We start from the raw sequence: 23,276 nt of genomic DNA, 5'->3' as shown, positions 1-23,276 counted from the left end.
TCACCGAAGCACAGCCTCCTCTCTCCTCTCCTCCCACCAGCATGGGCATCATCCTCTTGGCACTTCAGCCGCAAGCTGTTCCTAGGAGATTTTCCTAGGAGTTTTTTTTTTTTTGCATACTGACTTCTAGGACAAAAAGTCGTGCGTACACTGCGGATTGTAAGGGACTCTGGCACAAAACAGAAGGCACATCAATCTCACCGCACAGAGGGGTCACCAGCATCTGCCTCTTGAGTAGCATGTGCTTCACAGTTTCAGAAAAGTATCTCATCCCAGAAGAAAGGGATGCGACTGAAGCGTAAGCAGCAGAAAATAATGAAAGCTGAAAAGAAGTGTAGCCTGACTTGAAGACAGCCAAGGCTATGACAGAAACATGGGTCTTCTTTTGATCCAAATGGAGGGTAAGAATGGCTCTGGGTATGGAGGGCCGCTCCTCCTGTGACAGATCTGGGACTCTCCCATTATGTGCTGCTTTCCTTCACAGCTGGTGTGAGTCCGCATATTGCCAGGTCCAGTCACAGCTGCTGGAAGTTTCAGAAGACATGCTACTTTGCACGCTGACGACTTGCTAACTGGAACACCATCCCTCCCCTCAGCAACCTGTCTGGTGACGGTACTCACTACAAACCGACACCCTGTAACTTGCTGAGAAACGTGTGCGTTTCAGCTTCGCCTCCTCCCTTTTCCCGGCAGACTTCTTTCCCCCTTTAACCTGAGGGAGATGGTGGTATTACTTATTTGTTCATATTATTGCGTGTTTCTATAACCCTGGCATCCCAGAACCTGTTGGAGAACGCAGGACTGTACTGTGCCATACGGAGTAGAAATACAGAGCAGCTTGACTGGGGATTAGGCACTAATAAAAAGTGCAAAGGTGTGTGGAGAGCAGATACCTGCTGCGAAGGGGATCGGATGAAGTTCTGTCTATGTAATTCACAGCATCTAAGGTAAACCATGCTCACCATAACGCAGAGGTTTTGCCACAGGAGAGGACGATGAGGTGCTAAAAGCTGGCTGGCTCTGACCTTTGCTGTTTGCTAGGTCAGTGTATTGAGTTCTCCCTCCAGGAGGTTTGGGACAGAAGCGAACGAGTGACATTTCTTCTGCCTGCTTGTCTATTTTGGCTGCTACTGCCCTTCCCTGAATCTGCACGGGCTGCCGGCCCGATCCCTTTGCGACGGTTCAGGATTGTTTGCACATTTTCAAACTCAGGAGAAAGGAAAACTGGAAATGGAGCCAAGGAGCTGAGCAGAAGCGTCACGGAGATGTGACAGAGGCACTGTGAGGAGGCAGAAGGGACCAGGAGGTCCTCCCTTCTTCAGAGGCAATCGTGTAGTGAAATTTCTAGCAACCAATAGCTCCCCATAATAAATTGCAGTGGGAAATGCGTCTTTGGAAAAGAGGCATAAACAATTCTGCCAAAAACTTCACAACAAAGTCTTCCAAGTTTCCAAAATATGATGGAAAATATCCTTCGGGGTCAGCAAGCTGAACTGCAAGCCCTTCCCAGGACTGCAACCAGGAACACAGAAGAGATGGACCCGTTCCAAGGGAGGCTGCTGGGACCAGAGGCAGCGAGGGAAGGCGTCCCAAGCAAACGGCGCTCACTTCACGCGCGGCACCGTCCACGGAGGGGGTGGCAGGGGCTGCCGGGCAGGGCTGCCATGGCCCCGCTGCAGCTCAACGCCTGGCTGGTCATCTGTGTGTTTGCTGCGTCCCAGAGGCTGACAGGTAGGAAGGGCACCTGCTGGCCGCACAGCTTCTCAGCTTGGCAAGCCTTTGTGCGACGCCAGTGGCCCCGAGGCTTTGTCTGCTTCTTCAAATACGGCCAAAGGCTTCAGCTAGCCATGCTGGCACCAGGAGGGAGGACGTGGTGGCAGGAGTCCCGGCTGGGGTGGTGCAGCGGGGGAGAGGCTTGTACCGACTTTCAGGGTGAAGACCCGCTGCTATGTTTGCAGATGGCAGTGGGAGGGTTTTCTTGGGTCTCCGCTGAAAAAGTCTGCTCCTGTAAGTGTGTTTGTGGATTTTCTAGATGCTTTTGGGGAAAAAAAAAACAAACTGTTGAATGATTAAGTAAATAAGGGACTATTTTCTCCTCTGCAAAGAACATTTGTGTTATTATTTCAATACATTATTTGTTATGCTTTGGTTAAATTTTCATTTTACTCAACTCGAAACTCTAACACTGCATATATTTATAAGACAGATACTGATAACAGCCATTTGGCAGCTACTCAGCAAATTCACTGACTTTGTAGCCAATCAGATACCCCTCAGAAGAGGGATCTGGGAGCTTAGGAGGTCAGCTAGCAGAGAGAAGCCCAGCAAAGACATTTTCAAGTGATGTAGTATCTTCACCTGAGCTAAAAGCCTTGCTGGCACATCCGTGGAGGAGTAGGAAAGAGCAGCTACATCCTTGCTCACATTCCAAAGCCACAGCTGGCTTGGATCCGGGAGCCCGCAGCTGTGCAGGGAAACAAATCTCCGCAGCCTGGGTGGTGGCAGCGCGCTCCTCCAGGCAGTTCGTACATCTCCCTGAAGGGCTTTAATCAAGAATGGAAAGTTGGAAGCAGGGTTTGGTAGTAGTCATCACACGCATACAGTATTAAATCATTTTTCTACTTTTGATAAGCACCTGCTGACCTTAACTCTGGAGTACTGAGCACAAATTCTCCCTCTTTTTTGGGTAGAAAAGCCTTCATCCATATAAAAATGAAGAAGAAAAACGTGTCAGAGAGTTTACTATTTTATACAAGCTGGTTTTTTTTTTTCTTTTCTACCTCATCTTTCCTGAGTCTGTAAGAAGTAGAAGAGGGTCTTGACTCCACGACGATGCTGACCAACACAGAGAAGGGAGGGGCTGCAGCCTCCCTCTCACAGGCAGGGGCTGAGGCTACTTGTGTCTCCCTTTTTCACAAAGAAAGAAATAACAAAGGCAAAACAAATGCAGAAAGTTAAAGCAGTAGAAGTATTAGTAAATGAAAACTGAAGAATTCTTAGGATTAATGTGGCTCTCATATTAATAAACTTCCATTCCTTTGGCCTCTTATCCATTATTTCCCAGTTTAAATGGTGACGGGTGGCCCAGCAAGGAATTAGCTGCACATGAGAAGAGCCATAATGAGTCTGACCAGGTTTTTTTTTTACCCTCCCATTCTGCCCCTGCCACCAGCAGATGCTCAGGGAAGAAGGATAAAACCAGGATAAGCATCAGGTTATTTTTCCACCAGCAGTTCGAGGGGTGTCCCAGCACCCTCCTTCTGCTGGGCAGCATTACTTTCTCCCAGCAAAAACTGACGAGCAACCAAACCCCATCAGTTCAAAACCCACCCATTCTTGGCGAGAAGGGTCTCCTTGCTGCCTCTCGAAGCAAGTGCTTTGCTACCGTACACTTTAGCTCTGTTGACAGGATTAAGGGCCATCGTATCAACGACTTACACTTGCCTCCCTTAGCCACTTCTCTTAAAAAAGCCTGTTTTGCTCCTCAAAACCCCGTGGTCAGCATCTGTGCACGTTTGGCAAGCTGTGAGTTGGCAGGTCAGAAATATTGAAGACATTATTGACAACCAAATGACAAAAACAAACAGGAAGGGCTGTGGTCTTGCGTTATCAAACTCTTCCTAATGTCTTCCAGATGAACATCCTTACCGCAGGGAGGGTGCCGGTGCAAACGCACCCCATCGCGGCCCAGAGGACGCCGACGTCATGTTAGAGGTCTCCTGGGCGTTGGGGGCCCGTGGGCCGAGGCACTGTTAGCGCCCGCGCTCCCGCCTGCCCGCACGTAAAAACCCACACGTTCTGCTTGTTCTCATTCCTGCCCGATTTCGGGAGCGCCTGGAAAACGCCTCGGCAATGCCCTAATTGTGTTTGTGTTCCCTCCCATTGCGGGGTGCAGCTGAAGGGGGCTCCGACCCCCTCCACAGCACCTCACAGCTCCGAGGTGGGATGAGGGACACCCCCCCACACCCAGGGCTGCTGCCCCAGGGAGCCGCTGCGGGCAGGACCGAGGTGGGGGAGGCAGGGTGGGAGGCGAGAGCTGGAGGGGTCCCACAGGGAAACCGAGGCGTGGGGCCGGTCAGAAAAGGGGTGTGGGGCTGTCAGAGAAGGACATGGAGCGGGACTAGGCGGGCCGCGGGCAGCGGGTCAGGGAGAAGCCGCCTCTCGGTCCGTCCCGAGATTTGGCAGCATCGCAGATGGCGTCACGGCTCGGTTGTAGCTGGCGGAGGTTTGTGCTGGGCTTCCCGTGCACACGCTGCTCCTCTCTTCTCTTCCAGATGTTCTGGGGAGGGCTGGATATTCAGGCCAACGGGACAATGCGGCTGCAGGATGAAGAGCTGGCCTCCCTGCGTCCGGCACGGCGGTTCATGCAGATTTTAGAGGAGGAAGTTCCCAAAACGCCGCCAGAGGTTGAGCAGCACCTGAGATATTATTCACTGACTGATACCCCTTTGCCTCTCGCAGAGTTCGACCGGCTCCTTTTCACCAGTGTTTACTGTGCCCATCAGATTCGCTCCACACAAGGTCTGGATAAAAATCTCTGGATTAGTTTTTTCTCTCAGGCGGTGGACGAAATCTTTCGTGATCTGTGCAAGGGGCTCTGCCCTGCAAACACCACCCTCCTCCTGGCTTCCTGGCCCTGGAAGGAGAAGCCTTCCCATTTAGCATCCCTGAAACACTTCTATCCTTCTAACCTGGCCAGGACAAAGAGAGACAATAAGGGAAACTACCGTAGTAAAGGACACAGCTGACTTCAGCTGCATCCTTGGTTATTTCGAATGCTTTCCACATTATTCAGGACTTTGTACAAATACGCCCTGCTTTTTTTCCTTGCTTTCTGCAGGATTTAAATCTAAGGATTTATACACAAGCTTTTGTTTTTAAATGAAATAGGACAAACTACAAAGTGCAATTCATCCTTTCTTGGGGTTTTTTTGGTGGGTTTTTTTTTTCCCCCTCTTTGTTTTTTCTTTTTTTAAGCGGGCTGTGCTGAAGGGGGCAGTGCTATCTATATGTGTTATCTGTCTTGATCACTGACGCTTATTGGGGAGATGCCCTTTTTCCAGGATGTTACACTGGTGTCCTCGCTGACTTCATTTCAGATAATTCAGTTCAGCGTCCTTATATCCCCACTGTGGTTTCAGCCAAATGCAGTATCTTTTCTCCTCTCCAGTAACCAGCTAAGCAGCTTTTGTTGTGTTTCATGATATAGGTCACAGATTCAATTTCAGCTTTCTGCTCATGTGGCATCACATTTTATGTGTCTATAGTCATTTCCCATCTCATGTATTCCTTTTTCCTTAAAAAGCAACCTGAAAATGGACGTATTCCATGAAGCTTTCTAGTATTAGCATTTACACATGTACTCTGCTTTGCGTCAGTTATCAGTTTGGAATATACTTCCTTAAATCTCATTTAAATTCCTAAGGATTGTGACCTAGTTATTTCTTCAGCAGATTTTACCTCTTCTATTAAGGTTTTTTTGGTACAGATATGGCACTTTACAAGCCAAACATAATAAATACACAATCTTGATCCTCAAAACCAGAAATACAATCATTTCATAGAAAGAGATTCACCTTTCTCTCTCTTACACATTACAGTGTGGAATTAAATAAATGTAATTATCTACTCTGGAGGGTTTTGATTATTTTTTTTCCCCCTCGCTTCTACTAGGTTTGCTCCTGCCATTATAGATACATTTAATTTTGAACACTCATTGCATGTGCTTAGATGATGGGATCCATAATTCCCTTTTTATCAATATGCTCTTCAATATGCTCTTCATTTTCCGTGCTCAACAAAGGAGGCATGTGTGACATTGGAAGTGGGAACTGCTAGCTTTTGACCTAGTTATTCTTTTTCCAAGCCATTGCTGCCCAACAGATGGTGAGGAGAAATGGTGAGGCAGGAATAAGAAGCCTGGAAGCAAGATGCTGCAGAGAATGGTTTAGAGGTCAGGTTAGGGCTGTGACAGGAGAGTGTAGATTTACACAGTTCATAAAGCAGGTTGGTTGTTGCTCGATTTTTTTGGGGGGGGTGGGGTGGGGTTTTTTGGGGGGGAGGGGGGTATTTGTTTGGGTGGGTTTTCTTTTTTTTTGTTTGTTTGTTTTTCCCAAAGGATGTAGGAATTAAGATTAGCATTTTAGGTGAAGTATAACTTCTAGTAAACTAGTGTCCCACCTAATGTTCTTCTATTCTTATGCTGTTTTTTTTTTTTTTCACATACCTCCAATTTCTACCCTCCATCCTTTTCCCAAATATGCCCCCAGTTTGTAATGTCTAGGATATGTATGGAGTGACAGAGGCAGGGAGTGGCTGCAGACAAGTCCGGTTCGAGCAGACAATATCATCAAAAAGCTGAGCTGGGATGGCAGTAGTGCATGAAAATATTGTCTTGCTGGAGAATATACAGTCAGACCTATATGAATGTCTGCTGAGCAGATTATAAATCAAACTCAAGTGATGTCACAAAGTTTAATGCACACTCAAGATGACACACTTTTGCAGTTTATGTACCTTGGGAGACAAACTAGCGTTCAAACAGCACCAATCACACTATGATGAAGCCTCCAGCCTCCGGCTTTTCTACCACCCTCCTGGGTGGATCCCGCCATCAGTCCCAACTGCCCTGAAGGAACACACCGGTGCCCGCATCACTTAATGGTACCTCTGCTCCTGTTTGTACTGGTTTACTGATACAGCATATGGCATGTTAGCCATACCCTTGGACTCAAGAAGCTCATTTCTGGAGAGTGTAATGCCCCTGGCAGCCAACACTGCCGTTGCATGGCATGATACTGCTCACAATTACACATTATGAGCCTGCTCCTGACCCAAATATTAAGAGATTTGAAAATACAGTTTTTATTCCTCATACTTACCTTTCTTCTGAGCTTTCAGAGGATGGTCTGTTCATAAATTTGAGCCCTCATCCTTTACCACAAGGGCTAGAAGCCTACTTTTGTTTGTTTCTAATGTATTACTTTCATGGAATGGAAGTTGAGATTCCCAAACACACCTTGACTTCATCAATGGCAGATTAAAAAAAGCACCAACTATTGTGAAACTTGCAATAAAATCATAAGAGGTACCAACACTTCACACACATGAACGATAAAAAAGAGTGTACACAGACAAATTGGCTCAGTAACACATACTGCAGCTCATACAATCCCCAGGCTTCTTTCTCTCCTGGGAACTGGTACTTCAGCCAGTGACACGCACACAAGTCTTCCAAGTAACAACAAATTCCAATCCGAGAAAATTTTACATCTTTTGTATTTTTATTACATTCATTTTCATTACATTTATTCCCTCCCCAGATCTGCAAGGCAAGTCACCACATCCTTTGCTTTCTGGGTGCTGGGGATCTGCAGTAACATTACTGCAATGTTTCTCTGATTCTCAGCATCTCACTACGCTGCCCCACCCCTGCCCCAAAACTACGTCATGCTTTATGCTTAAATCGAACACCAACACAGGACGCACACATACAACCTGTAAAGACCTTTCTATGGATGAACAGCAGACACAGCAGTGGCCCTGCGGACAGGGCACAAGCGTGCAGCAGAAGGAAAGCACTGGACACATGACAGCATGCTCAAAGTAGAGGATGATATTCGAAGAGGAGCTATACCCAAGTTCATGGCATCTTGGCTTTTCTTATGCTCCTTTCACACCTGCATTTAATTATTTGACCCTTGGGGTGAGCTGGCACCTGGAAGCCGCTTTGACTGAGCCTCTGAATAGATCAGGAAGCCTGTGAAGGTGATGTACTTGCCATGGTTGCTGTAGGCACCATATCCATCGTGCTGATGGCTGTAGAGCCAAACGGTGTCCCCATATTGCAGAGGCAACATGATACTCTGGCTCTGCATCTCTCGCCTCTTGGAGTGGTTGTCATCATAGATCATGGCCTGCACCTCATTGTGATTCTTCATAAGTTTCACTGACATAGTCTTAAAGGGCATTTTGCCAATGGTGAAGGAGAAATAGTATGCACCGGGTATACGGCATGAGAAGATGCCAGTGGAGGAATTGAAATCTTTTCCAATGTTCACAAACTCTGTGTCAAACGTGATTGGCTCATGCTGGGTTTGCTTGTCATCTGTCCCCAGGAGACTTTGTGAGCGGGCAACAGAAAATGCGGAGCGAGGGTCTTGTTCCCTGCTTGGTTGATCAGATAACACATGTCGCTGTGAAGCTTCACCCTGCTCTCCGGGAAGCTGCTGAATAGTGTGATGGTGTGGCCCCACCTCTTGAGAGCTAAGAGCATTCTGGAAGAAGGCAGAAGTGTCTGGATAGATTAGGTAGCCATTGAAAGTTGTATAGGGGCCCACATTGCTGTAAAGAGCATATTTGGGATCTCCATGTAGACGCAGCCAGACTGTGTCACCGTAGTCAAGCTGCAGCATGGCACTCTGGCTGGCTACCTTCCGTTCCTTGCGGTGATGTTCATCATACACAATCACTTGTACCTCATTCTTGTTTCTCATCAGCATGACAGACAAGTTTTTCTTTGGGTATTTCCCAACGGTGAAGGAGAAGTAGTAGGCTCCAGGGATTCGACAGCGGAACAATCCAGTCTTGGGATCGAAGTCATTGCCAATGTTCACATACACTTTGTCAAAGGTAATGACCATCTCAGAGCTCCCTTCCATGCTGCTGGTTCTGGCCACAGAGAAAGCAGAGCGAAATTCACTACTGGTGTCTGCTGGAAAGCCATCTGTAGGCAGACAAATCATACAGCAAAGGAAGCCAAACAGGATCTGAACCTTCAGTGTCATCATTGTGCCTGAAAGGAAAAATAAGTATATTTTAGTAGGAATCCCATCAATTTCCAGCTCATACTCCTGTTGAAACCAAGACCTGAATCTTGCTAAAGATTCATGAAGGTCTATGTCCAAATATTGAGAAGTTTCCAGTGCATTCTCTGACCAGTGTATGGGACCATACCTCAGTTCAAATCCCAGCACCATTTTGATGCTTTCCTAGCGAGAGCTGGACCTTTTTTCACTGTACTTGTAGGAAGAAAAAGAATCTTCTCCTTTGAAAGCTTGGCTATCCTACAGCTTGTCTGCAAAAACGCTGTGTTGCTCACAACGCAGAGGGATCTCAGAGCTTGCTGGGACTTTGCCAGAGCTCCCTTTTGTAGTGCTTTTATTCGTAAGACCAAAGACGAAACAAAGCCCTACACAGACCCTGTATTATACAACCCAGATACAGCTGAAGGGCAGGGAGAAGAGGACATATGCTCTCGAGATTCCCATGCGGATGACATTGCCTAGCACTGCAGTAGCTGTTCCAAGGGATGTGGAAGCTGGAAGCCAAGTAAGCTGGTAGGCACCATTATTCAGACAGACTTCACCATGAGTCTGTGAAGAGTGTAAAGAAACTAGAAGACAAGGCAATGTTTAGGGAAGGAAGGAAGACCATGGAGAGAATGAATGAAGTGAAAAAAAGAAGGAAAACAAAAGATAAATAAAAGGCAAGTCTCCCAAAGTATAGAATCCCCGAGAGAGAACTGAAATACCAGAAACAGAGAAACAACTCCCTATGTGGATAATAGACTAGAGAGGAAAAACTTCTTTGACCCTTAAAAAAGAGGGATAAGTTAGGAGCTAATGGGATTTTCTGCTTCTAGTTTCTGTGATTTTTTTTTTTGGACTGAGGCCCAAAATCATCTATTAGTGCTTTCAGGCTGAAAACAAAACTGCCAGTCATTCCAATGAGAAGCTTCTCTCTCTGTCACCTCTCTGTGCTTATTAAAATATCATTCAGGCTGGGAGGCAACTGCCTGGTTTGCAGTCTGCCCCATCTGTCACCCCAGAACTGGTACCTTGCCAGCATGCAGACAATGAATTCATAGACCAGCAGAACAGGAGCAAAACATGCTAATCATTGGGGGGAAGGGTGAAGACAAATCCTGAATTAAAAAGGATAAAGGGGTAAGTATTTGAATCATCTGGGATGGCCTAGGAATAGAAGTAAAGCAGATGGAATCCACGTAGACTGTGAGGTGGCAATGGGATACTGTTTTGGCAAGATGCAATGCCTAGAATCACTCACCAATGGGAATTCAGCTTGACCTACAGTCCTTTCACACTTGAGAATAAAACTGAAATCCGAAATGCAGCTCTAACAGGTATGAGTGCAAGAATGAGTAAAATTCTCAATTACATGAAAATGACATGCTAGCAAAGGCAAGAAGAAATATCCATCCATTTCCTAATTTTACATTAGATCATTTCTCTGACAAACACATCAGTGTTTTCCTCCATGCCCCTGAATTCAGAATGCTTTTCCTGACTTAGCCTGCTTCTCCTGAACGCATCCATGAGACCCCGTGGGCTGCACTGAAGGGTGTTGAGAGAGCTGACTGACGTCATATTGAGGCCACCCTCTATCATCTTTGAAAGGTCATGGAGATCAAAGGAGGTCCCTGGTGACTGGAGAAAGGCAAATGCTGCACCCATCTTCAGAGAGGACGGGTGAGACAACCTGAGGAAATATAATTTAGCAGTTAGCAGTTAGACCCTTGCTTTGGTCCCTGGGAAAATCATGGAGTGTTCTTCTTGGAACACATTTCTAGGCAAAGGACATGACATTTAGCACATTTTGACCAGTTGAGGGTAGATCATGTCTAACCAAATTGATTGCCTTCTTATGAGAAGAGACCAGTGGATATCGCCTACCTTTTATCAAGGCTTTTGTTACAGTCTCCCAGACCATTCCTGTATCCAAGTTGTGATGCTACAATCTAGATAAGTGGACTACTAGACGGGTGAAAAACTGGCTAGGTTGTCAGGCCCAAGGGCTAGTGTTTAATATTTAATTTCCCATGTCCTCTTTAATATTTCTTATCAATGACCTGGAGAAGGAGACAGAATGCCCACTCGTCAACGTTGCAGAGGGTTTCCCAATACACTTGGAGGCACAGCTGCTATTCAGAGGCACCTGGACAGGTTGGAAGAATGGACTGAAAGGAAATTCAGCAAGGATGAATGCAAATTCCTGTACCTGGGATGGACTAACCCTGTTGGTACAGGCTGGCGACTAACTGGCTGGGATGCAGTGCTACTGAAGAGGATCTAGGAGCCCTGGAGAACAACAATTTGTACCTGAGTTAGTGCTATGCCCTGTAAGCAATGAAGGCTAACGGCACACTGGGGTGCATCAACAGAATGTAGCCAGTAACCACTGGCAGTGATTATTCCCCCTTAGTTGGCACTTGAGTGACGCCAGGAGGACAGCCAAGATGATTGAGGTCTGGAGAACCTGCCCTATGAGGAGAGGCTGAGGGAACTGGGCTTATTTATCCTAGAGAAGAGAAAGCTTTGGGGGCATTTAGTAGTAGCCTTCCAGTACCTATGAAGAGGTTACTGAGATGACGGAGGTAGATTCTTCATTGATGTGCATGGTGGGAGAATAAGAGGCGATGGTCATAAAATCCAAAGAGGAAGGTTCAAGCACATATAAGCAAAATAATTTCATGCTGAGAGCAATTAAGAATGGAACATCTTACTCAGAGAGATTGTGAAATCTCCATCCTTGGAAGTTTTCAAGACCAGACTGGATTAAGCTGTGAGCAACCTGGTCTGCATTCAGTGTTGGCCCTGCTTTCAGGTCAGGCTAGAGACCTCCTATATCATGGTTTCTGATTCTATAACTGATACTCATAGCTATTGCCTTCTCACAGTTGAAAATTCAGTCACTGCTAACCCTAGCCATGCCACTTACACAGAACTAACCAGCTAATGGCAGGTCTGACAGGCAGACTGTCTTTCATCCGGCAAATTAATTTAATAAAGCATTTTCAATGGAACCATTAAGCCGTAGCTAATTACCATGCATCTGCTTCCATGTAGTCTTTATTTTACCTCACTTGGCCATTTAGTTTGCGAGCTCCTCAAGGCAAAGACTCTCTCTCTTCCCATGTCTGTATAGCATTTGGCCATTGCTGCCATTTAAACAATACTAATAGGCCCTAACATCCCATCATGAACTAAATTCCAAACTGTCACACTGTGAGCTCAGCCTCTGGTTCAGCAGTATTATTTTTGCAGAGTGCAGAGTGCTACATCTAGCACAGCAGGCTCATTTCAGCTTCTAGCTTAGAAAACCAAGTCCTAAAGGCAAACTTGTAAGGGCTATTAGATGTTTCTGATTCATACTTATCCATTGTTATTCCAATGATCACCGTGGTGTGGCCACATGGAGAACCAGGATGACTGTGACATGGCTGCATGCTCTTGAGACAAATGACAGGAGAGGATCTCGTGTTTGTGTTTTTAGCCACACTAACCAGCCTGGTTCTAAAGCGCTGCTTGTTTTCCAGAGCTCACTCAGCGTATCTGGGAGTCAGGGAATATACTGCAAGCACGTCACTGCTGGCCAAAAAAACTACAAAAAGACAAAACAGTTTAATAAACTCTGTAGTGAATCTGACCTTATGTTCCTTCAAATGACCACTATCCTTGTTTCTGTCCCAAAGCTATTTTCTCTGTAATAAGGTCACTTACTAAAGGTTGGATCACTCAGTTACAGTTGCAAAGACTCTCCACTGCTGCAGCCCCTTATTTATCAGCTCTTCCCAATAGCTTACTGGCAAATCATTTAAATAAGGCAGTTAATTATGCTGTGTTTCCATTAGCAAGTCGTTTCCTTGACAGCTCCCACTCACCACTTTCAGGGCTATTTAGGTTCTTTATCTTTTTAAAATAATGTAGAAAGTATCTAATAACCGCCTCTCACACTAAACCAGTCTAAGAATAATTTGCCAATCATTAGGAAGACTCAGCTAGCTACAGGGCTGACATAAACAGAGGCAACTCATGACAACTCTTGGACTTGAGTATTAGCTAAGTGTCTGAAAGATAAAGCTTCCAAAATGCTCTGTTGCTCCCCCAGCAAATGTTTCTGGTGCCCAAGTCTTTTATGGGGAGAGCTTTCTTCCAGCAGGGAAGAGAGCACCAGGGATGTGAGGTGTGGACACTCTGGTATCAGCCTTAAGTTCGTGCTATGACGTAAGTTTTAAAGCTGCAGAATGAGGTGAAAGACCCAGGCTAGAGTTGAAAAGTGCGTCTTCAGCATGGGCCATGCATGTGTCATACATAGCAGCTGTGTTATTCTCATGACATTTACATATGAATCTGGGCCCTTCGGCCCCTACCCTACCATTCCTTATTGCCGTAACACCACAGAGGTAGGCAATGAAGGTAAGCACACCCAAGGGATAAACAAGGTACGCTCCTGCCTTTGCACTAGGCAGTACCAACAGGGAGAGCAGCCCACAGGGAAGAAATCAAGAAACTAATTTTGAAAAGGGGGCACAAAACACATGATGGAGCTAAACAGTTCTCAAAGGCACTGACATTTAAATTAATGACCTGGAAAGAAGGGGCTAAAATGGTAGTGACTCACATTGCAGAACAGGAGTTGCAAATCTTTTTTTGAAAAGAAAAAGACAGAATTCACCATTTGCATGACCCAGGAAACTTTAATAGCTTTGTGCTTGCTGGAGGTGATTTGTCTGTCCTGAAAATTTTTCTGTCCTGGTGATTTTTTTCTGTCCTTTCCACCAGTGGAAAGACAATTAGCTTTACTCTTCTACTGAAATCACGGATTTACAAAAGGACTTTCAATAATGGAAAGGTCACCCCATTTCTAGACTTGCAGGCCAGATCTTCTTGTAAAACTCATAAGGGTTGTCTTTTTATTCCAAAATATTAATGAGCTAGATTCTCTAGTCCTACCTTAGGCAAAAGTCCTTTAATTTCAGTGGGAGTTTTAGCCAGAAGAGGACTGAAGAATAAGACATGAAACAAAAGGGAAGCGGTGCAGTTGGATTAACTGTTAGTAAAAGTTCTTAAAACCCTGTAAGCTGCAAGAGCAAAGCCCTGTTCTTCCTAGCTCTCACTCTAATAGTTAAGGACAGCTGCAAATGTTTCAATTATTTGAATCAGTGAAAGCCTGTGTAATGAATAGCCTTCCTGGACTACAGTTAGCAAGATTTTTTTCCCCAGATACCACAAACTGTCTGTTCCACTCATCCGATACAGATTAAGAGCATCAGATAATGATGCAAATGCATTGCTTCTTCCAACATCAAGGAGAAATTAATTGTAGCAGATCCGCAAAAGCAAAATCAGTAAAAAATCTGTATCATTCGCTTATAACTTCGGCCTTTCTCTGCTTTTGATGAGTGTCGTTTTTTTAACTCTGGAGCAATCCTGAGAGGTAAAACATTGTCTGAAGCATTCAGGATGCTTTTTGAAAACCATAAACCACACTTTGAATGACAGAACTGTATGGCATTAATATAGAAAGTACTTAATTTTAAATGTTTCCTCGAGTCAAAGGAATCCTTTAACATAATAAACTAGCTTCCGTGTGCTCAAAGGTTTGTGGAGAGACAAAAATTCTTCTGAAGTGCCTCGGCTCCAGCCATACTCAGGAAAAGGAAATGGAGAGACTGTATTTTGGCATAAGCCTGTAATGTCTGCCTACACTTCAGAATATTAATTAAAACTGTTGTATTTCAGCCAAAGCCCTAACAACTCTGATTAAACTAAAATGGTGATATATAAGATGATGGATATTCACTCATCAAAACGGAAACACAATAGTTCTGACATTAAGATTTTTCTTCTTGTAACAGCGTTCAAAGAAATTTGTTATACACATTTGAAGTGCCAGGATGACACACCATGTCTTCTGCTTTGGTTACTCTCTATATTTAAAAATATATTAATTTAGACAGACAAAGTGGTGTTTTAGTAGAGAAGATGGCTAAATAAACCGTAAACGGGAGCAAGGAGCTATTCTAACAGACTAATGCTTTAAAATGTAACATAATTCTTTTACATCCTTTTCTGAATGAACAAATTACACAAATCCAACTCTCTACCACATACACACTTCTCAAGCAAAGGAGACTAAAAACCGCAGAGCAAAGAAACATATTCTACCACTGAGCAGAAGTGGAAGAACAGAAAACATTGTTAGAACATTTGACTTTAAACTATAGTTCATAAAATGTGTTGAATACTATAAAGCTGGTCAGCACAGGCAGGTTAACAAACTGTTGATAAGCCATCATTGAAATCATACCAGCAGTAAGTAGTGAAAAAAACTGGCCATTCCTGGGAATGAGTTCAGTGATAAACAGTTTCTGTCAAGGCCAGAGAGGACTGAAAACCACAGCTTGAGAAAGCCAGAAGTCTGTTGCTGTACAGTGCTTTTTTAACACTGCTACCTTTAGACACAAAACACTGAGACCATTTCAACAGTAGGAATTTCTGCATGGAGCCAGTGACAGTTACAGTAATGTCAAAGTTAAACCACCTCTTTTCCCACCCCCAAACCTAATTTCCTTTTTTAGCCTGACTTATGTGCGCATTTCATTCTCCTGGTGTGCACAAGAGATGCTGAGCCTAGGGAACACAGCTTTGTTGAAGCGTCCCATCTCTCCAAGAGGAACCGGATTGCTGTACCAGAAGGCAGATCACCCTGACATAAAGCATTAACAGAGACAATCTGGCCAGGAATACCAGGAGGTATTTTGATAGGTAAAAGAAAGTAACTGACACTTTGGCAGCACATACCATAATGGTCTCAGTTAAGACGGAGAGAATGGAAGGCCCCAAAAGGCAGTCTGGCCAGTGCAAAAGCCAGCTCTAAAGAGACCAGAAGGCATGGAGACCTCAGAGAATGGAGTAGAGGGCAATTTAGTTTTTCCAGGTGGCTGGGCTGGAAGCCATGTTTTCGGCCATGGAGGCTGTTTTCACAGAAGTCCTGTATTTTTTTGCTTTGGCTGTGGAGGTAAAACCATAAGAAGCACAGGGGCACTGCCAGACAGACCGCCCCAGCAACAGACCTACTGGCGTGACAGACACCTTATGAGCAAGAACGCTGAGCACAAGCAGCGCAATTCAGGCTGCTCCAAAAGCAAATGGGAAATTTTATATAAACATGAACTAGACTTAGTCACAGGGATGATTTTACTTTAAACTTCTCACCTGGCTGAAGATATTTAAACTATGGAAGTCTGCAAAGAAGCGGGTAGCCTGCTAAGATGCAGATTGCTGGACTTCATAGAAGAGCTTTTAAAAGATGCTTACAGTCTAGAAGACATGCGATAGAGGACATGGGTAATAGCAAGCAAATGTAGCATAAGATTTCTTACTTTTACAATGCTATTATAAAGTCTGGAAAAAAATTCAACCAAACCCTTCAGGATTAAAAGTTGCAAAAATGAAAGAGTCAGCATATAAGACGGTTCCATTTCATCATCTGACCAGCTAGAACGAACAAGCAAGATCCAGTCAGTACCACAGCAGTGCTAAAGGAGAATGTGAAGAGGAGTAACGGCTATAGAGACTATGAGAGACTCTCTTAAGAGGCAAAAAGGGAGAAAATTTAGAAGTGTTTACAGAAAACATTTCTGGGTTGGAGACAAAAACTGGGAACCCAAGGAGGATGCAGATGGGTTCAGCATCACAGACTACTCTTGTAATTTTTCTCTTTGAAAAGAACAATTTCTATCAACCAATATATGATTTTAATTTAACTGCTATGTAAGGTCATAATAAAAAAAAAGGAAGAGGTTTTAGATTTTACTTGCCTGTTTTCTTCTCTAGCTGCATAGCCACACCTTCTCTTTCTCTCTCCCACTTGTGTGAGCCCATAATTCTCATTTTTCCTGGAACTCTGTGCCTGCAGTAGTTGCTTCCAACCCGTTCCCCCACTCACTGGAATGCTGCCCTCCAGTCTTTGCTCTAAGACCTGCCACATCACCCACCTCGGTAAAAGCTAGAGGGAATATGCTGGTTCTTTCTGGTTGATCATCAAATCACAAGTTAGGATGAGCCTGTGGAGTCCAGTAATCATCCCCTAGGGGAATAAATGGATAGCTGAGTGCCAGCTGGGATTACACACGAGGACAACAAATGCACTTTTGTTTCCTAGTCATGTCTGAGCTCACTGACTGCTAAGAGCTGATCTAGCAATGCAACCAAAGATGTTCACAAGTTGGGTAGCTCTGGTCTTGGTTACCTGCAGTTAGCAGGAAACTTTCAGAACGGATGAGATTCAGTTCTCTTTGCTTGATAGATCAACTTGTAACGCTATGTTTCATCAATGGAAACATAATCGCTTTGGTCTTTTTACCCATCAAAGGCTACACTATAACATACTTTAAGAAAATGTTACATGCTATTGACTGATATTTTCTGACAGTAGGCTTTGCAAATTCGCCTGAAAAAACTCTGTACTTGGGCATTTGCCTACAGGAATGCTGCTTTCCTTGGGCGTTTTTTTTTTCTTGTCTTGACAGGTAAGGCAAGAAAACGTGCTGTCTTTTAACATCTGCCATCACACTCAGCCAAAAAAATCACCTTCATTTCTTTCCATGCCCTGCTGTTTCATTACTGCGAAGATACTCAGAGAACACTATGAATTGCACTGCAGTGCTGCTCTTCACTGCCAACATGCTGCAACATCTCAATTTGGAAATTCACTGAGCTCTAGTTTAGTGAAGGAGATGATCAAAGGCGTTAAGATCTGTATATCTTCCATCTCTGCTCTGGCATCTTCTTTTCTGCTCCTCCTCCTGCTGGGTCAGGACACAGGCCTGGAGCTGGAGAACTGAGAAGAAACAACCATCATGCTCTCAGCACCAAAGCTGAGGCCAGTATTATTCCAGAATGAAAACCCTGCTCTGCCAAACTCTGGGGAAAGGGAGGTGTCAGTCAAAGTCCACATACACTAATGAGTTTTTTTTCTGTTCCCATTCTCTAATTGTCTGACATGACAAGCCTGTCGCTTTCATAGCCAGAAACAATAATTTAAAGAATAATTACTGCATTTAACTACCCCCATTTTTGTCACCAGCCAGTTTCGAGACCCAGACTTGCCCTGGGTGGTACAGAAGTTCTTGATTAACAATGAAATTCTACAGTACACATAGTGCTCTTTAGTGTCAACGGCTTTTCATGAATTAGGTTTATCAAATTCTAGGCCCAGCAGCATTATTTCTTTTATGTCTACAGATGCACAGTTAAAAGTGGCAAAGTAAGTTAGCAAAATTAGTTGTTGTCATGTTTGTTAATACTGGCCCTTCACAAACAGCAGTGCGCAGTTCCCCATTTCCAGTGGTCTTTCCTGTCAAATCTCTTGTAATGAGACCCCTCTGAGGAATGCCTATAGATGGCTCGAACCTGGGCTCTTTCAGTTTTTTAGCCTTTTTATTATCAACTATTTCTCAGAGGGCTATAGCTGGTGTAAATGACACATCCCAGGGCTGTGAATTCATAGCTGATATCCTCATGAAAACTCCAGTTTTTGCTTCCACCTTTTAAACTCTGAGTATATTTTGGTGCTTGGGTTTAATCAGCTTGTCATCTTCTTCAACAGGAAGCTCTGAAGTTCCTCCCTTAAACCCTGTACATGTCAAGTTTTCACAGCTGTGCTTTTGTACTTGGATTTTTCTGTGACAATCTGACACAGAGGTGCTCCTGCCCACAAGGCAGAGTCTACTGCCCTGGCTGGAGGGACAGAGAGAAGCATTTGCTGAAAAATCCCCTCAATACACACATAGTTTTACAAAGTTTTCCCATGTCTGTTTTCTGGATTTATGTTGTTTCCAGTATTTAAAAAATGCCAGTCCCCTCATAATGGCAGTAGAAACGCTTGTGTGACTATTTCTGTAAAACTCCATCTGCACTGAGAAGCTGCTGGTAAAAGGCTTTGGCATTACCATCAAAAAGCGCTGCTGGACACTGCTGTTCACTCATCAGTTCCTCATTCACAGTGAGAAAGTGCTCAGAGCCTGTCAAGTGTTCACAGATTCCAGACTCATCAGCGTGACCAGCCAGTTTCCTCCCAGGCAAAATCGCCTTTGACAGATTGAAGCTGCCTCTGATTTTTGCTTATAGGAAACGAATTTTGCTAAAATACTAAAATAAAGACTGTAGCAACCCACTGGCAGGTTTTACATAACTTTGGGACCCTAACTGGACATAATATAAAAGAAAAAAAAAATCAATTAACATGAAGGGTATGGCTGCTCTGAGCACTGTTATGCAGACGCTTTATTTAAAGCAGTCTTGGATATTGTTGCAATGCATTAAATATGCAGCTCATACTGACAGAAGTGCCATTTGCAATAGCCTACACAATTTCCTCACAACCACACTGAGAAATTTCAGCCACGGACCCTAAAACCAAATGTTCACATTCAGTTCATATTTCACGCCAGTGCTCCCTCTACTCAAATTCTTTCAGTCCCCTACCTTCCTTCTAGTTACTTCTAACACCTTTCCTTTTCAAGACAATTATCAACAGCTTCCATCTGCAGAACTCCCTCCAGCATGTTCAGAAGTTTTCTGCCCAGCCTGTCTCAGATTTCCTCCCAAGTTTCATAGAGAAGAACCCTTCCACCTTGTTGCCTCCTCTTGATAGTAAAAAGGGGATTTTTTACATTAGCTATCCTTTGCTTTATTACCTTCCAGAAGCACCTTGTTCCAAAGCTGAACGGCCTTCTGTCAGGTCACAGTAAGATTTCTTTTGAACACCCTTTCTGTCTCCTAAATAAAGACTGGGTTTCGTATACTTGTATGAGAAGTAAAGAAAGCAAAGGGAAGGATGGGAGAAGGATTGCTCAGGCAAAGCAACACGAGCTAATGTGAAGCACTGGTCAGTCCTTGGGTGGAAGGGATGTGAATTTGCTTTGAAATATCTGGGGCATCAAGTGACCAGCTTTCTAAGAAAAGCATTATTTTTTCTCAAAGTGTTCAAGCAGCAATGGAAGATGAGGACAGAGGGAAAAGCAATCAGAGCTTATATAGTGTCACAGTTCGTGCTCACATGTCCCAGAGTAAATCAAAATATGAGGATTTCCATCAATTTATGGATAATTCCAGTGTAAGAGTGTTTAAACGACACCAGATTATAATGCTAATATGCTACAGCTCACTGAGCAACAGCTCCATGAAAACAGCCTTCTAAAAAGCACAGCCCAATGCTTCATTTTCTCCTTGTCTTGTTCATTCAACACAGATTCTTTCCAGCAGCTGCTGTGCAGCCTTTCGGTCCCAGAGAGTACCTGTTTTCATAGAAAAAATTCCCTATTGCCTGGCTGGTATAAAAACCACTTCCACTCCTCTCAGTATGTCTTTAACTTCTCTAAGAGCTTTACTTTTTGTCTGAATGGAAAGGTCTAAAGCCTGGGGAGAGAGAAAAATCCTTCTCCCTTTAGAGGATTAAAAAATTCTTTAGTCGAACTCAAAACATGTTCTATTCGGGATCTGATGTGAAGCTCTCCACTGCAGCATCCAAGAGAGATGATCATTGCTCTCTTATTTCTTTCTACTTGTCTCGTCACAGAGATCCAGTGTTTTTTCACCATGCACAGGGGACTGTCTGTTCCATTTATATTAAACAGTGTATGTTAAACCATGAATACTACAGAACCTAGATTTTCTCAGCCTGGAGAAATGCGTAAAAACATCAATTGTAGAACTATGCTTTATTTTATTCCTGTTCTGAAATCCATTATTTTATTTCATTTTATCTCTAAAAAAGCATTTTTGGACTGTGGTCTTTCCTTCAAGGACTGAAGTACTGGAAGAGTTTGTGTTTTCAGTTCAGGTGATTTTGCTAATGCTAATCTTCATTCCTTTTTCTTCTTCCATATCATTGTATTCAGCATTCGTAGACTCAGAATGTCCCATTCCCTACATCTCCAAAAAGAGAGACCTCTTTTAACCATCTTCTAGTATGCTCTTACTTTTCTTTCAGGCTCTTTTCAGAAAGAGCTGCACTGTGTTCTTGGTGCTGTGCTACCCTTGGATATCAGACAAACATCAGAATGGGACCAGCAGACAGCTTTTATTTTATTTACATGAAATGAGCATCTTCCCTTCATAAAACGATAGAAGAGAACTAGAGGAGAACTTCAGACCCCAGATAGTCCAAAGTGCTTTCCCATGATAGGGTCACCAGCCTGATTTAATTCTTCACAGATAATTGTCTAACTTGTTCTTAAAATTATGGAGTCTTCACAACCTCTCCAGACCAAATATTTAACAGTTTCTATTATCGTAGGTCTTAGAAAATTATTCCTGCAGCCTAAAATACTCTTTCTTTCTGCTACTTCTTGCTCTCGGTTCCACCCACCACGAGCCCAAAAGAAAGATCATTCCTTCCTCTGTTTTGCACCTGAAGACTGTAGTATTCCCCTGCCAGCTTTCTTCTGGTCTTTGGACTAAATAATTTCAGTTATTTCAAATCATCTTGCAGATCACTTTTTTTCTGACCTGTGATCAGTCCTGCTGCCCTTCTCTGGACTCTCTCCAATCGAATCACACCTGTCTCATAATGTAATAACCCAAACTTCGCACAGCCACCACGCTGAGGCTTTAGCAATGCTGAACAGAGCAGGAGGATTGCTTCACGTATCTTGCAGGATATATGTCTTTTATATACCCTAGCAAGATGTTTGCCTTCCTTTGCAACAGCATGACATTGACTCATGTTCAGCTTGTGATCTATCATAAGAGATTCTTATGCTGCAGAGTTGCAACCTAGTTATTTACATCTCTCTTGTGTTTATGCAGGTGATTATTCCTGCCTTATTGTAGTACCTTGCATTTACCAAATGTCATCCAGCTTTTTTCTTAGCAGTTTTTCGAACTTGTTGGAATAATTTTTAATTCTCGTTTTTTCCTCCAGCATATTTCAAGTCTCTCAGTTTTTTGTCCCTGGCAAACGTGGTACACCCACTCTTTATATTACCATGCAGGTCATCTAAGAAAACACCGAACAAAAGCAGATCCAGGACACACTGACACAGCTACTGTATCGGTTTTAAGCATCTTGTGGCCTCTCCGAAGGACCGGCACAGACAAAAAGTACACAGATTATGAGCTCTGAATCTTCGGATATTATTTAAAGAAGAGCTTCCTGTTCAGAAAATCGCATTTACCCAGTTTATAGCCTCCTTCACCTGCTATGCCCTGTGCCTCACCAAAGCAAATATTTAAATTAATGTGCAACCACAGTCAAGAATGTCAACTTTTATTAAAAAAACTCACCAAATTAAATCTCTCACTCTTATGCCCCAATTATCTTCTAATACGTAAAATGAACAAAAGCCAATTCTGTTAGAACCTGCTGGAATACTGAAACAATAAATGGGAAAGATGTGATCAGCTCTTTTCACAGACTTAGGGGTATATTAGAAATGTCATAATTTATTACATTTGCTGTAGTTACACCAGCAGCACACACTGGAAGGGATGCACCGAGGCAGCTATTTGATTTCAACGGACTAAACATTTTCTTTGCCCCTGACCAAAGGACTGCAGGTTCCTTTCCTCAGAGCTCAAATGCCAGCCATGGTGGTCACAAGCAGGCACATAACAAGCTTTGTGTACATAGGAATAAAGATGATCTGGTGTTCCTCCTGACAACAGTGGCTTGACTCTCTCATCTGGCTCTGGCTGTCATTCTAGTAACCACTACCATAGTCTCCCCAGATTTCTTAACCTCATAGGGACAGTTTTCCTGGCACTGTGGCTGAGGCTCTAGCATAGCAGACAACATGCATGGGATGAATTAACCAGCTGGAGGGTGAAAAGGGAGAAATAGGACTTTATGAATTTGTACTGTTTCCCAATGGGGCCCTAGTAATCAGTCAGTAGCCTCTGGAGTAGTCACTTACTGCTTGCTCTGTGATCATCTCCTGATTCTAGCTGTATTACCTCTGCTGGAAACCTCAGACCTTTGATTACATGCCGCAGGAATTCCTCCTTTGTTCTCTAACCTGTCTGGAGGAAGTATACAACTAGAGGGAGGCTTTACAGGGAGAAGAAAGCACTCAGGGGGAGACAAGGGATTGACAAGAGAGCCAGCAGCACAGCAGTTGTGTATTACTGGCTTATCTCATTTCAGCATCAGGCGAATTTCCTATCCTGAGATAAGGGCAAAGGAAAACTTAAAGGAAAGCTGAAAGGACAAACGAAGTCCTGACTTTACTTCAGCTTGGATCTGCTGGGCAATGGGATCTATACTAAATTTCTGGGTGTCAATCAAGAAGTAAGACCTGAAGCTTTTAACCTCTACTGGGTGAAAACCGGAGTCAGTCTTTTAAGTATGGTATGATGAACTATCAAATTGCCAAGCCTTAATGTGACCTCCAAGACAGTACAAAGATCCTCGCCCCTACAGACCAGTCAGTAAGCTTTAATTCTAATGTCATTTATAAAGTCATTTAT

General features: G+C 43.8%; 2 protein-coding genes across 2 annotated transcripts; one reads left to right on the top strand and one right to left on the bottom strand.

The window, feature by feature from the left end:
- Positions 1-1,608: 1,608 nt before the first annotated feature.
- FAM180B (family with sequence similarity 180 member B) lies at positions 1,609-5,626 on the top strand. Its single transcript, XM_074149762.1, has 3 exons — positions 1,609-1,731; positions 3,635-3,714; positions 4,275-5,626. Exons 1-3 carry the CDS (start codon positions 1,665-1,667, stop codon positions 4,746-4,748), a joined length of 621 nt encoding a protein of 206 aa, XP_074005863.1. The 5' UTR covers positions 1,609-1,664; the 3' UTR covers positions 4,749-5,626.
- A 2,059-nt stretch (positions 5,627-7,685) lies between these two features.
- Positions 7,686-10,333, bottom strand: C1QTNF4 (C1q and TNF related 4). The gene is made up of 2 exons (XM_074149795.1): positions 10,315-10,333; positions 7,686-8,794 (listed from the first exon to the last, which is right to left on the bottom strand). The coding sequence occupies exons 1-2, from the start codon at positions 10,331-10,333 to the stop codon at positions 7,686-7,688; spliced, it is 1,128 nt and encodes a 375-aa protein (XP_074005896.1).
- Positions 10,334-23,276: the final 12,943 nt, after the last annotated feature.

The sequence above is a fragment of the Numenius arquata genome, chromosome 6 (assembly GCF_964106895.1).
Source record: "Numenius arquata chromosome 6, bNumArq3.hap1.1, whole genome shotgun sequence".
Taxonomy (NCBI): Eukaryota; Metazoa; Chordata; class Aves; order Charadriiformes; family Scolopacidae; genus Numenius; species Numenius arquata.
Note: the sequence above shows the minus strand (reverse complement) of the source record. Positions and strands in the feature narration are given on the sequence as shown.

Coding starts and splice junctions, on each gene's coding strand:
- FAM180B (XM_074149762.1), top strand. CDS start 1,665: ATGGCCCCGCTGCAGCTCAACGCCTGGCTGGTCATCTGTGTGTTTGCT. Junction 1,732..3,634: donor TGCGTCCCAGAGGCTGACAG/GTAGGAAGGGCA, acceptor AATGTCTTCCAG/ATGAACATCCTTACCGCAGG. Junction 3,715..4,274: donor ACGCCGACGTCATGTTAGAG/GTCTCCTGGGCG, acceptor CTTCTCTTCCAG/ATGTTCTGGGGAGGGCTGGA.